The sequence below is a fragment of the Mustela nigripes genome, chromosome 3, assembly GCF_022355385.1.
Source record: "Mustela nigripes isolate SB6536 chromosome 3, MUSNIG.SB6536, whole genome shotgun sequence".
In the NCBI taxonomy this organism is placed as follows: Eukaryota; Metazoa; Chordata; class Mammalia; order Carnivora; family Mustelidae; genus Mustela; species Mustela nigripes.
In genome coordinates this window covers 8,338,550-8,351,919 of record NC_081559.1, presented here as the reverse complement: position 1 = coordinate 8,351,919, position 13,370 = coordinate 8,338,550, and the positions used below count along the sequence as shown (strand labels likewise).

At 44.2% G+C, this 13,370-nt stretch overlaps 1 protein-coding gene across 5 annotated transcripts in view; it reads left to right on the top strand.

The window, feature by feature from the left end:
- The window catches only part of HECW2 (HECT, C2 and WW domain containing E3 ubiquitin protein ligase 2), a 367,014-nt gene that overhangs the window by 215,207 nt on the left and 138,437 nt on the right, over positions 1 to 13,370 (top strand). For all 5 annotated transcript variants that reach the window (XM_059393100.1, XM_059393097.1, XM_059393099.1 and 2 more), the window contains 2 exons: positions 2,037 to 2,144; positions 10,351 to 10,445. In XM_059393100.1, the coding sequence (XP_059249083.1) occupies positions 2,037 to 2,144; positions 10,351 to 10,445 (203 nt within the window). The remainder of the gene's footprint in view (positions 1 to 2,036; positions 2,145 to 10,350; positions 10,446 to 13,370) is intronic.

Sequence of the window (13,370 nt, the reverse complement as noted above, 5' to 3'; positions counted from 1 at the left end):
TTGTGCTCTAGACCAAAGCAGTGATGCTGTTGAGGGGATTCTGGATCAAGTCAGGCACGATGAGTCTGCATCACTGATGGGATTTTAGGGTGGTGGGTGTATCTGTTAGGAATTGTGTGAAGATGCAGGTAGAGTAACCTATCTACAGTGGCTTAACCAGCTAGCAATGTACTGTTGCTAGGTAGCAAGCAGCCTGAGGGCACGTGGTGCAGAGCTGAAGGACTTGTCGTGGTTACTTCTGGCTTCTTGCTCTGCCATCCTTAGCATGTGGCTCTCATCCAAGAACAGAGGGGAGGGAAGAGCAAAAAGGGTTATTGAGTCTGCCCTTGACTCTGCCCTTTTTAACTCAGGAAAATAATAGCTTTCCTGGAAGTCCCACCCAGTAGACTTCCATTGCCATGGCGCGGGCCAGAGCTATGCCACGCGCCACCCTTCGCTGCAAGGTATTCTGGCGAGGGGAGTGTCTTTAACTGGGAACACTGTTGCCTTGGGTAAAACTGGGGTTTCATTTGGCAAGGAGGAAGCTCAGTGGAGGGCAGTGGTCGGGATCTGCCCCGAGGAGCCCCACGACATCTATCACAACCAGTTTTCGGTGACCGCCTTTTAAATATCGGCTTTGCTGTGCTGTTAGGAGAAGGAATGGATGATTGGCCTCGTGTTGCTTGTTTGGGGGGAGGGGACGGCAAGAGTGTGTCATGCTTTCCCAGTCCTAGAGAGGACAGTGGCCCCTTCTCGATCTTTCACGAGAAGAATTGTTGACGACAGTGTGCTCAGCGCCAAAGGCGGGGAGGACCATCGCTCTCAGAGCGTCTCGGCTTATCCCTGTGCTGAAGGTCATGGGCTCCCAGCACAGCCCCAGACAGAAACCTCTCAGGGCTGGGCTATCTGACCCCTCGCTCTGGTCCACTTTCCATTTCTCTCGTGCTCCAGAAGCACGAGAAAACAAAGGGCGGGCGGAGGTTTTTCTTCTTAGGACGATTCCCTTGAGCTTGGGACTTGTTCCCTCTTTCCTGTTTTCCAGTGTCCCTCTGACTCCATGTCTGGCCGGTCCCAGCTCTCAGGGAAAGCGTGTCCTTTACCTTCCCTCCCGCGAAAGGGATTTGCGGAGACAAGTGAAGTGTGTATGACTTGAAGAACTAGTGTCACTGTACACGTTTCCATGTACCTATCAAACTCTGAATGGTCTTTTTGGTTATATTTTCTATTCTAGACCCTGGGACAGAGCTTCAAATTAGTGTGGTGCGGGCAAATGATAGAATATGAACTTCAGCCCTTGGGGTGGTGGGGGAAAGCCTGGAGCCCTCAGAACATCCCTGCCTTCCGTTTTATGTTACTAGCGTCTCTTTCGTGTGTCAATGCGCTCTACAAATATTACTGTTTTCTGTGTGCTGGGAGGTCAGAACGCTTGGGAAGTGCTGTTATAGTCCTGCTCTTCAGGTCACTGTCCTCTGTCCAAACAAATGCCTAAACCCTTTCTTCTTTTTTTGTATTGTTCAAGGTTTTACGCCTTTGGCTTTTTGTGAAAGGTTATCCTAGCAGACATGATGATTTGGTTGGTGCCTCCTGAACACTGTTCATGGCAAACCTGTACTGTGTCTTCACTCATTTTCATAGCTTAAGGTCCCCCCTTTTAAAATTCCATTTGGAGTTCTATTAGGGTCTCCCACCTTTGCTCTTCCTGTCTTTTTATCTAGGATTTTGTAGATGGGAGCGCACCCAACTCCTTTCTTATCTGTCAGCTGACCACTGACCCTGCAGTGGTCCTACCCTTTGTTCTTTCCAGTTTCGTGTTTTGGGGACGTTCATTGACCTGGCCAAGCCCCGAAATGCCAGACTCCTTCCACCCCGCCCTGGTTCTCCCGTATCAATGCAAGTGCAGAAATGCAGGGCAGCGGTCGCCTCGTCCTACTGCCTGTTAATACTTCCCCCTTTATCTCTTCTGTCCTTTATTTTAGAACTTGCATTAGTCTTGGAGCTAAGGAAGGACACATAGGTTGTAATTAAGCTGAAAAGTGTTTGTTGTTTGCTTTTTCCAGATGAGAATTCTCCAGCCAACTTCTGGGATTCTAAAAACAGGGGTGTGACTGGAACCCAAAAAGGGCAAATTGTGTGGAGAATTGAGCCTGGGCCCTATTTCATGGAACGTAAGTACGAAACGAGAAATAGAAGTTTGTTACGGAACATTCTATAAATACCTGGAAACCTAGGGGGTCTTTTCTGAATTTATTATGAACGTTTTTGGCTCCAATTTACATATTTATGCCATGTGTCTTCAAACTGGGAAATATATTATTTTGGAAAATCCTTGTTAGAGGATGTTCACATATTTTTAAAAAGCGTGTGTAAATATGTGTGTGTGTGTGTATACACACGTGCACATTACATGTACCTTGTGAATGTGTAGTATATAAAGCATGTATTTATTCTATTATTTATTTTAATACTTTATGTATTTTATATACCCTGTATCTACATTTGTAATTAATATTTATTGTATTAATTTCAAAAAGCAAAAAGAATAATTCAAGAATTTTATTGGCCGATAGAATACTTGGATCTCATTTCCCCCAGCAGCAGTAACGACTGTGTTTGGGTCCCGGTCTTTACACGGAGGTGGGAGAGTCGAGGTCATTTTTAAGAACCAGAAATTGGCTGCCGGTAACTCAGCCATAACCCAGTTGACTTGATGATGCATTTTTTGATAAGGATAAATGCTTCTACATAATATATGGTTCACAGAAATATCTTCTTCCCTCTTATTTAGGGTGAAGGGGAGTACTTATATTTGCCACTAATACTATTGAGAACATAGTACATAGGTTTTTGTGGAACAGATAGAAGTGTGAATGAATATGTGATTTACTGGTTGGTTGAAATGAACTTTCACATTTGGAGAATTCTTTATTAAGGTAGAAAAATGGGCTATTTAAAATTCTCCTGAGTTGTTTAGTTCATGTAAGAATTTAAGAGATTTAATATAGGTGAGTGTGTGTATAGATGTTAGTACTGAAGGATGGTACATATTAAACCTTAAAATACAAAGTAAGATTTGATTAAATGAGAACCTGCTATAAGTGTATTTTTTTAAAGATTTTATTTATTTATTTGACAGAGAGAGAGAGATCACAAGTAGGCAGAGAGAGAGGCAGAGAGAGAGGAAGGGAAGCAGGCCCCCTGCCGAGCAGAGAGCCTGATGCGGGGCTCCATCTCAGGACTCTGGGATCATGATCATGACCTGAGCCGAAGGCAGAAGCTTTAACCTACTGAGCCACCCAGGTGCCCCTATAAGTGTATTTTTATTGAAGTATATAAATTTCTGGAGTATAAAAAGTTATTTTCAAAGATGAACATCTGTCACTTTGAATTGCCATTAAAGACATCAGATAATTTCTTCCACATCCTTAGTGGTAGATCAGCATTTCCTAACTTTCTCTAATCATGCTTCTCTCCCCAAAAGACTGTCTTTTTTTTTCGTAGTTCAGTAGCTGGCTGGAGTCTCTCTTGAAACCTTAAGGGGACTGCAGTTTTTAAGGGAGAATGCGCACGATGTATCAGCAAACGAGGGGGCAGAAAAGCAGACAGATATGACACAAATCTAACGAATATCATGACCCATAGGAAAAAATCTGAAAGGGGATTTGCCAAAATGTGAACATGGGTTGTTTCCTAGGAGGTCAGATTATGGGTCATTTGTTTTCCTGGCTCATTTCTACTTTTCTTTACTTTCCAACATTTGGCCCAGTGCTGGCATCGCCATCCACTAATGAGAAAAATAAGTGATAAAAGAATGTGGGAGAACATGGAATGGGTTATTTTCATTCAAGGCGATTCCTCCTCTGGAAGGATCCCAGGATTTGAGAGACTGATAGAGCTGAGAAATTTTGCCAGCTGAACTTCAGGGGAAAAGGTAAAGCAGCCTCTTTTTCTCTCCAAAGCGCCAGACCGCTAGGAGTGATCACCTGTGGATGGGCTGCGCCGGTTCATGCTGTGGGGCTCGCGAGAACCACCTGGGAAGAGTCAGTATCACATACGGCTCTGTTGGAACACGATGTGCGAGAAACCCTCTTTGCAGAGGCTCCCACTTGCCGTGGTTGATTTTATTTCTCCTCCCAAAAGCTTTAGAGATTTGTAATGTCCTGGCTGATCAGGGTGTGCTAATACCTCTGTCCAGATGAATGTTTTTTTTTATAGCTTGCTCTAGTATTGAATAGAAATAACCTTGACATTGAAGCTAGGAACTGGGAATGAAGAGTAGGGTTTTGTTGTTGTTGTTGCTGTTGTTATTTTCTCCTTTCAATTCCACCTTAATTCCACACACACAAAATTGGAGATATTGTGTATCATGGATGTAAAACTAGAAATATGCGGTGATTTTTTTTTTTCTTTAAGGACTGAGAAAAGTCGTGTTCATTGAAATCCAAGACAGTGAGTGAGAATTACGGAAAGATTGGGCTTCAGAGTAAAGTTTATCTTCTTTACTCAAAGTGAGGGCCCTCCACACACATCCCTATCCTTTCAATGTAAAAAGGTCAGGTGTGTTCTTCATAGTATAGTCTGTGTCTTTCACACATCACTTTTTTACCCCATATCTGGCTACAGCAGACCTAAGGGGACTTCCCAGCATAATGAAGTTTTGCTTAAACCTTGGGAGCTGATGGCATGGAACTTAAAAAGAATTGGGGGGGGGGCAGTTAGAGAGCTTCTATATTTTCAGTCTCTGATCTTGAAAACTTAGGACATTTAAAAACTTTTGCTCTCATCTTCAGAAAGAAAATTTATCTTTAGCTCATCAGAAGTTCAGGCAAAATAAAATTCTGTGAACATTGACCTAAGTTCATGGGCAAACCTTGATTTGAGCGCTATTTCTGAATGTAAAGATGGCTTTAGTTTGTCTAGATAAAGCCCCAGAGGAGGCAGGCTGCCCAGACTTCTATTATTACAGGGCCTACTTAAATGAATTTGAAGGACAAAGACGGGTTTAATTTGGGGCAGATGACCTTCCCAGGCGCTGGACAGGAGGATCAGCTTCCTCTGCACCTACTTGTCATAAGACTGTAGACTCGGATGAGCTTAGTTTGCTGAAACCGAATGGGTCATCTTTGCAGGATGCATCTTGAGTTTGGAAATCTAAAAGGTTTCTAAGTTGTCCCGTCATGCTCGGCTGTCCCTGTTGGTCGATAGTCTTACACAGATGATGGTCATTCATTTATTGATTCATCCAGACCCGCTTTTGTCGTTCCTTCATTCCTTCCATTCGTATGTCCGTCTGTCTCTCCCCAGACATCACGAGGTATTAAGTTCCAACCTTGTGTCACATGGCTCTTCTAGGAGCTCACCAAATCCCGGATCGATGAATGAACTTGGAAATAGCAAAACTCACTACTGTGTGCTAAACTGCTTTCTGATCATTGAGGATAATATCAGGAAATCGATAATATATGATCCAGTGTTTTCACGTATCTTACCTGTCTCAGTCCTAGGAAGTAGGCTCGAGGAGGAAACGGGCCATCAGAGATGTAAGTGGCTTGCGTCCGTAAGAGCCTCGTCTCTGATTGGCACTCTGATTAATTAGTATACTTTCCAGGATGCAGTGCCTTGCCAAAACAGAACCTTTATGGGAGGCTTTAGGTGGGTGGGGGGAGGGCAGGTGGCCTGGGCCTCTTTGCTTTAAACATATCCATTCCCAAGCCCCTCCCCACCAACATCAGAATGACCTTTGGTCCCTTAGATGGAGATTTGGTGCTATTTATTTTCCACTCTCATACTTTAGTTTTGGGATCCTGTTCATCCTCTAATCCTATTAGGTTTCTGCTACATCCACACTGATATTGTCTGTCTTTGATTTTCATGATTGTGTATCTGAGCTTTAGCAGAGGAGGGCTTGGCCGCTCAGGCCATGTTGGCCCTTGTTAAAAGACGACGACTTGCAGGAACATATAAATGGTAAGTTCACCTGTCACTGGAAACATGGGCAGATTTCCTCAAAACCATGAGGACTAGAATGTTTTACTTGGTCCAGTTTGTGAATTCTGAATAAAAGATCCTATGAATGGGAATCAGGATACGAAGATTGTAATAAAAGCATTTAGGGCAATAGTTAAAATCATATTTTAGAATAAATTGCAGTTAGTTTGATTTAAAAAAAAGATTTTTCTTTTTTTAAGATCTTATTTATTTATTTGAGAGAGTGAGAGAGCACAAGTGGGGTGAGCGGCAGAGAGAGAGGGAGAAGCAGGCTTCCCACTGAGCAGGGAGCCTGTTGTGGGGCTCCATCCCAGGACCCTGGGGTCATGAGCTGAAGGCAGACGCTTAACCGACTGAACCACCCAGGTACCCCTCAGGATTTTTCTTTTTAAATAAAAATTCTTGAGGGAAGGACATTTCCATTTCATCCATCTTGTGGTTCAAAATATTCGACTTCTAGAAACTTGGGAAATATACAGACTTTCTGAATAGGGACAAACTATTAGTGACTGCCTAAGTGAATCTTGTAGCTATTTAAGGTGATGTGCGAATTCCTAGTCTTTGAGACAAAGCCATTCCGTACAGGGCATGGCCTGTGGAAACTTTTCAGAGGGCTTGAAATGGAGTTTTATACTGATGCCCAGAGTTAATGTAGTTGAGTTGAGATTAATTTTAAAAAATTACTTTTGAATACGTAGTGTATGAAAAGAGTATAGGTAGTGTTTAAAGGTACAAACGGTAAAAGTGAGTATCTCCTCAACTTCATGCCCTGGTCCTCAGTGTCCCTCCCTGAAGACAACCATTTTACCAGTCTCACTTGATCTATCTGGAGATGTCCTACTCAGATACAAACCCAGAAACAAGATGACTGCTTTTAAAATGCAATGTCATTATCACAGTTATAGAAACCCCTTTACTTAGGTGCATGGTTATATTCCTAAACACTACTTGACATTCCTTCCGCCTCCCTGACCTCCCTCCGCACAAAACAAGCCTGAGGTAACGTGTGTCAGGATCCTCCTCCCGTCTGTGAGGGGATGGAGCTGATGTGCTGGTGCTCTGGGAGATGTCTTCATTTGTGTTTATGGAAATTAGTAAGTTAAACATTGAAAAATAAAGGGGCTTTTATGCCTTGTCAGCATTTAAATAGGGGCTGCCAAATCTCTATTGTAGGAACTCTATAAATGAAAGTATCCTGAAGATTCCCGAAAGGTACAAAAATATACTTCCATAATTCATGACGGGCTTCGGGAGGGACCTGTGAGAGAGGAAGATGCCATTTGGGTGGTCCGTCCTTCCTTCCTTCCGAGGCTAGAGCGGGCCCAACCAATGATAGTCCTCATGGGCTATGGGGGAGGCCTCACCTTCTCTTGCCTGCTGCCCTCTGAGGCAACATGCTTTTAATAAGTGGATTTTGGGGAGAGAAAATACTCTTGCTTTTTCTAGTCTGAAGGAATATGCGCACGCACACATACACACACACACAGGCACACGTGCACCTCTTTCCATAATCTGAGGCCAATACAAGGAGACTTCGGCTGCCGCATGGGGTTGTGGAGCGCCCGTTCTCGGGGGGATTGGGTTGTTCGTTGCCCCTCAGTCCTGCACCTGCCCTGCCCGTGCCTGGGGCTGGCCGGCCCTGCGGGGCGGGGGTTGGGGGGGCGGGCTTCTCCCTTCTCCGGTGCCCGTCATCATTCACCTGCTCACTTTTACCTGTGCTGGATCCCTTTCTTGGAAGTAACTTTTTGTTTTCCTCTGCAGTTAGTGGTTACAATTTTTAGCTCAAGTAGAAGCATGAACCCCAGCTCCCCTTTTCTGCCCATCTTGAGTCATCTTCTAGGTTACCTCTTTGGACAACTAAAATGTTGAGGTACATCGATCAGAATGTGGCGGTCTTTCCTCCCTCTCACTCCAAGGGACATTGGTTAGTTACACCAGTTTGTAGAATCTTGAGTGACCTCATAAAGCACTAACTAATATTTGCCGAGGAACGTTCCCCCTCAGCACAGAGTGTTGCTGTATTTTTAAGGGGCAGGACTGGTGTTCCGCTTGCGGAGCTGGGGCCTTTCAATCCAGGCGCAAATAACTAGAGACTTTTGTTATAGCAAAGAATTAAATGATATCCAGAATGGGTTCACTAGCAAAGCTGTCTGGGCTATTCACATCCTACAAACAAAAATGAGACTTTTTTTTTTTTTTTTTGGTCCCATAGTCTATTACATAGCTGTCTCTTAACACCTTACAAAAGAGGAGAGAGCATCCTAATGAGAGGGAGTTGGGGGACGATGTCTTCTAAAATGCACTTCCCTTTATGGGAAAAGAGCTGCTCTGCTCGCTCACTTACCATTGACCTGATCTGTGAGGCGCTGCTGCGGGCAGATTCGCAGAGGGCTGGCGGCCAGCGATCCGAGTGTGATGCTAACGAGCTCTGCCAGAGCGCAGACCTCGGGCTCGCCACTGAGCTGGTTCTGCGTGGGCCGGTGCTTCACTTTGTGCTTCTGGCAGACGCGCTGTTGGTCTTGGAAGAAAGCAAGTGGGGGAGGAAGAGGAAGGTCCGCTGCGATCTCTGCAGCCGTTACCGTTTCAGTAATACCTGAAAGCTTGTGTTCGTGTTTGGGAAGGTCCTTTGCAGAGGTGTTCCCAGGCCAGTGAGGTCATAGCGAAGCCGGAATTCCTGTGCAGGTCGTCTAGCTGGTCCTCAAGCCCAGCACGCTCCTTCTCCTCTCCCGTTCGCCCTTCCTCACTCGCTCGGCTCCATTTTTCTCCTCTGGAAGTTTGAGTCCAGACCAGTTTGTGCCATGAGGTCTTTCTGACTCCACTGCGTCCTCACTCATCCTCTCCGTGGTCTCTACACTCTGCCGCCTCTCGGCCCTTTATTTTTAATGCTTGTCTCTTATGTCGTGTCCTGCCTGTAATCCTCATCCTAACAGCTACACCATGAAACACCGGCTAGACCAGAACCCCTCTCTGATTCCCTGGGCACGTGTTGTGGTGGGTGCCTGGGAAGGATCTCCTGCTTGATGATGCCGAGAACCTTGTGAACCACCGCATGTGAGCATCGTACATGACGGAAACACTCACTACTCTGCCCCATGATAGTCAGTTTTTTGAGCTTTAGTATTTTGTCCTAGATAGGAAAATAGAATATCATATTATATTCTTGTATATAGTACTTTAAATCCTGTATAAATTTCTAAAAGAGGGTTTTTCTTTAATCATTCTATCTTTCTCTTAAAATAGTCAAACCAAATACTCTACAGGAGGCCAGTCACACAGGGAGGAGAGTCAGTGGACTCTGAGCTCCCTTGGGGAAGTACATCTAGTTGGTCCCACTTTCTTAAGCCGGGCAGCTCAGCTGAGAGGGGAGCTCCACCCCCGGCGGGCCAGGACTCTTCCCGGTGTCCTGCCGTCAGCAGCGTTGTGGTGTTACCCTGCACCTTGGCAAGAGGACACCTTGCAGTGACACTGCCATGGCGCAGATGCTCTGTACACACAGAAATTCTGGTGGCTGTGGGTTCTGTCTTTGACACGTTTTGGCTTCATGGTCTTTGAAATTGTCATTACTTTCTTAAACCAATAATTGGCATTTGCATTGCTCTTTTATCAAGCTCAGACTATATATACATGCACACACGTGCATACACACAGACACATGCACCGCTGTGGGGAGAGAGACGTATGCCACGTATATATCCATATCTATCATCTCTCTGTCTGTCTGTCTATTCCTATCCATCTATCTGTATGGCAGTGGTTCCTGAATTTGATCCCCGGCAGTGGCTGCATTGAAGCCACTTGGAAAATTAAAATACAGATTTCCTCACACTTCAGAGTCTACGACTTCTTCACTTTGTTAGACTGCTCTTTTTGCTATTTCCACTGAAGGGGGCAGTCTGTGTCTATCGTAGAGGTTGGGAGCGAAGGCTTTGGAATGGGACAGATCGGGTTTGAGTCCTGACTCTGACGTTTCCTGTTTGCTTGACCTTCGGAAGCCTCAGCACTTCTTCTGTAAAATGGGGACAGGCATCCCCACCCCCCAGGGTTGAAGTGAGGATTGACTAACAGCATGAGCTGAGACAAGCACAGGGTCTGGGGCGCAGTGGACTACCTGGGTCAGAGGTGGCTAGTTCAGTTCTCAGCGCTACGCTATACCTATTTTGTGTGTTGTTTTTGTGCATTATGCTTCATCTGTTTGGGACGTTTTTAGAAAACGCCAGACAGGAGTTGGTATCCTTTGTCTCTCTGATTCGGAAAGGAGGGATCACTGCAAGAGTCGCGAGCAGCATTTTCTGAGAGGCGATGTGGCGGATTTCTTCAGTCGATTCCTGAATGACTTGTCTCAATGTTTAAATTATTGTTTTTTTTTTTTCCCTAATCGATTTGCAGCGGAGATAAAAATCTGTTTTAAATACTACCACGGCATCAGTGGAGCCCTTCGTGCCACGACCCCCTGCATTACCGTGAAGAACCCGGCTGTGATGGTGAGTGCCCCTCATTGTCCGCTTCCTCAGGAGGTCCCCAGGGCCACTTTCTATTTTTGCCAGTGCAGCCCAGGCAGAGTTATGGGGAACAATGAAAAAAGGAAATGCATAGCAGCATGGGCACCCGCTTAAGGAAAGGGAAGAACTTACAGGCTGCCTTACCTTGATCCATAACACAAATCAGTGGAAAAATCTGATTTGATTTGTGACAATCTGTAAATAGTCAGCTCCTCAGAGAAGCCATTCAGGAAGCAAACAAGTGAGTAGCTCATCAAACTTAGTCTAAATTTCATCTAGGTGACTGGTTGGGAAGAGATGGTGGCATTGCGTCGTAAGTGAGTTTAATATACGTGAGCTCAGCGAGTAAAAGGGAAAAATAACAGTTTTAATCATGTGTGATTCTGCCTGCCAGTCAACTTAACAAGCTTTCACGCCAAAGAGTATAAGATGGGGATCGTGCGTGTGCTGTACCCTCAGGAGGTCTGAGCACTAGATCCCTTCATGCTGAGTTGGGCTCTAGTGCCTGAAGACACCAGACATTTTTGGTATGACATGGCCACTTAGAGGAAGTCAGTCTCTTCACCAGGTCTTCAAATGAACAGATACCGAATTTAGTTTTGGGGGAGCTGGTTATGTTGGCCTTTTGAAGGAGAGAATGTCCCCATTTCCAACATGGTACTTTCCAAAGGATTGCTTTTTTCAGTTTTGTCATTTTTTCACTCCATTGACTGACTTTGGAATCTAACAGCTTTGTAAGATGTACTTCATTGTACAGGGATGGTTGGGTTCAGGTGGTTTGAGGAGATTCTTTGAGTCTAAGATATGTAAAGCATTGTAGCTTCTATGAGCCATTAATAAAAATCAGGCCATGAACGTTCAAGAGAAAAACATTGACTCCCACAATATAGAATCTTCATAACAAAGTGTTTCGGTGTGTGAGTGTGTGTGTGTGCATGTCTGTTGTGTGTATGTATGTGTTTATAGACCCATGCATTTTTGGAAATAGACAAGTGGCCATGTTGACTCCCTGAAATTCAGAAAGTCATCTCTGCAGGTGGCCCTTTGAAATTGTCCATACCCACGATGTGGTATCATGAAGTCTTTCCTTTTCATGTATTCATTCAAACAGATATTCACTGGGTACCTGCTAAGTACCAGACATTGCACCCACCCCCAGGGATGGCAGGATAAACCAAAACCCAGTCCTTTCTCTCACATTTGGTGGGGACAAGGACAGCAGTTAAATTAGATTACGTTTCTTTGAGTGATAATCACTATGAGGAGGAGTAAAATGGGACTATGACAGCATATACTGATAGATTTCTCTTGATTAAGGCCATCGAGGGCTTCCTTGAAGAAGGTGTGTTTGCAGGACAATCTGAAGGATGAACAGGAGTTACTTATGTGGAGACGGGGAGGGAAGAACATTAAAGAGAGTAGGAATCGTATGTGTAAAATCTCCAGCATTTAAATATTCTTCTCACATTTGAATTACATTTGAGTTCCCACGTAATAAACATCGTTTAGAATTTAAAAGACTAATCCACATTTACTATACAAGATTTTGAAGGTCAAGAGGAGAATAACAATTATCGATTACAAAATCTGCCATGTTACATACTAAGCACTGGTATATGCTTTAATTAATCTTCTAAAAAACTATAAAACTGGGAAAGTGAGTTTTTTGTAATATTAAAACCTTTGAAAAATTAACTTTGTATGAAATTAGATAGTAGCTTCCAAACATGGTTTTCTGGATTCAGTTTTTCTTAGACTTGAGCAATTTCAGTGATCAGGTATCATCAAAGACAGCAGGACTTACAGGCTGGTGAACATCGATCTCATTCCATTGATTTTGCATTGAGATTACTCTCTCAAAGCCTGTGGATAGTTTGGAGATCATTAATTTGCTTCAGACGGGTTTTATAGAACCTTAGAAGCTTCCCAAATACAGCTCCTGCCATCAGAACCAAATATTTTGGTTCGAAGGATGACTAATGAAATCGGTGGTCAATAGATTTCTGACCAAGCTGAGACAATTGGGTCTGTATCCAAAACTGGAAGGCTGAGCCCCATGGACACCTCGTGATGCTGTGTTTCTATTCTGGCATGGTGGCCACCTCCTTATATGACTTGCGTCTAGTTAGTGTGACTGGTTGACAGCACTGACATTGATGAAGCCCTTCGGTGTAATTATTCCGTGACCATGTGCAAAGAACAGTCATGGGAGAAGTAACTAAGCAGCTCTGTAGGGGAGGAAACGAGCTGCCATCCTCATCCCATGGCCCCCTCTCTCGTATATCCTCCTGCAGTGAATCAGGGATTGAAAAGAGTTGTGTCTCTTCTGTCATTTGCACTTTGACGTCATTGTCATTCATCAGAATACACAGTGATACGTGTCTCGGGCTCTCAGAACAGGAAATCCTCTGGCTTCAGGGACAGATAAAAGCTGGCATCCCTCACTACCACGTATTGTTCCAACACTCGATTGTCGGAGTTGCTTCTGGGTTTTCCTGGAAGGAATCTATGGAGTGAGTTTATTTAAAAACTGCTCTCTAAACATCGAGTGCTTTTATCCCTGATGTTCTTATATCTAGTGACAGTGTTTGGCCTTTCCTGGCTTTATTGTCATGAATGATAACATTGAACTTGTTGAACATTATTTGAGATGAACATTTGCCACAGTTGTAGTAAAGGACACAATCTGTAAATTCTGGGAGAATTGTTTCACATTAGCCTTTTGTCAGACAGTGGCCTATTTTTCAAATGAGCATTCAAAGGCATTTTCTTGTGTTTCTGTAATAGCTTCCAACATTTTGAATAGGCTTAAGCGAAGACAAACCATGAACCTTTTCCATCTCATTTAACTCACTTAGCATCAGTATGGCTTAGCAGGAAGAGACATCGTGTTTTGGAGGGCACAGA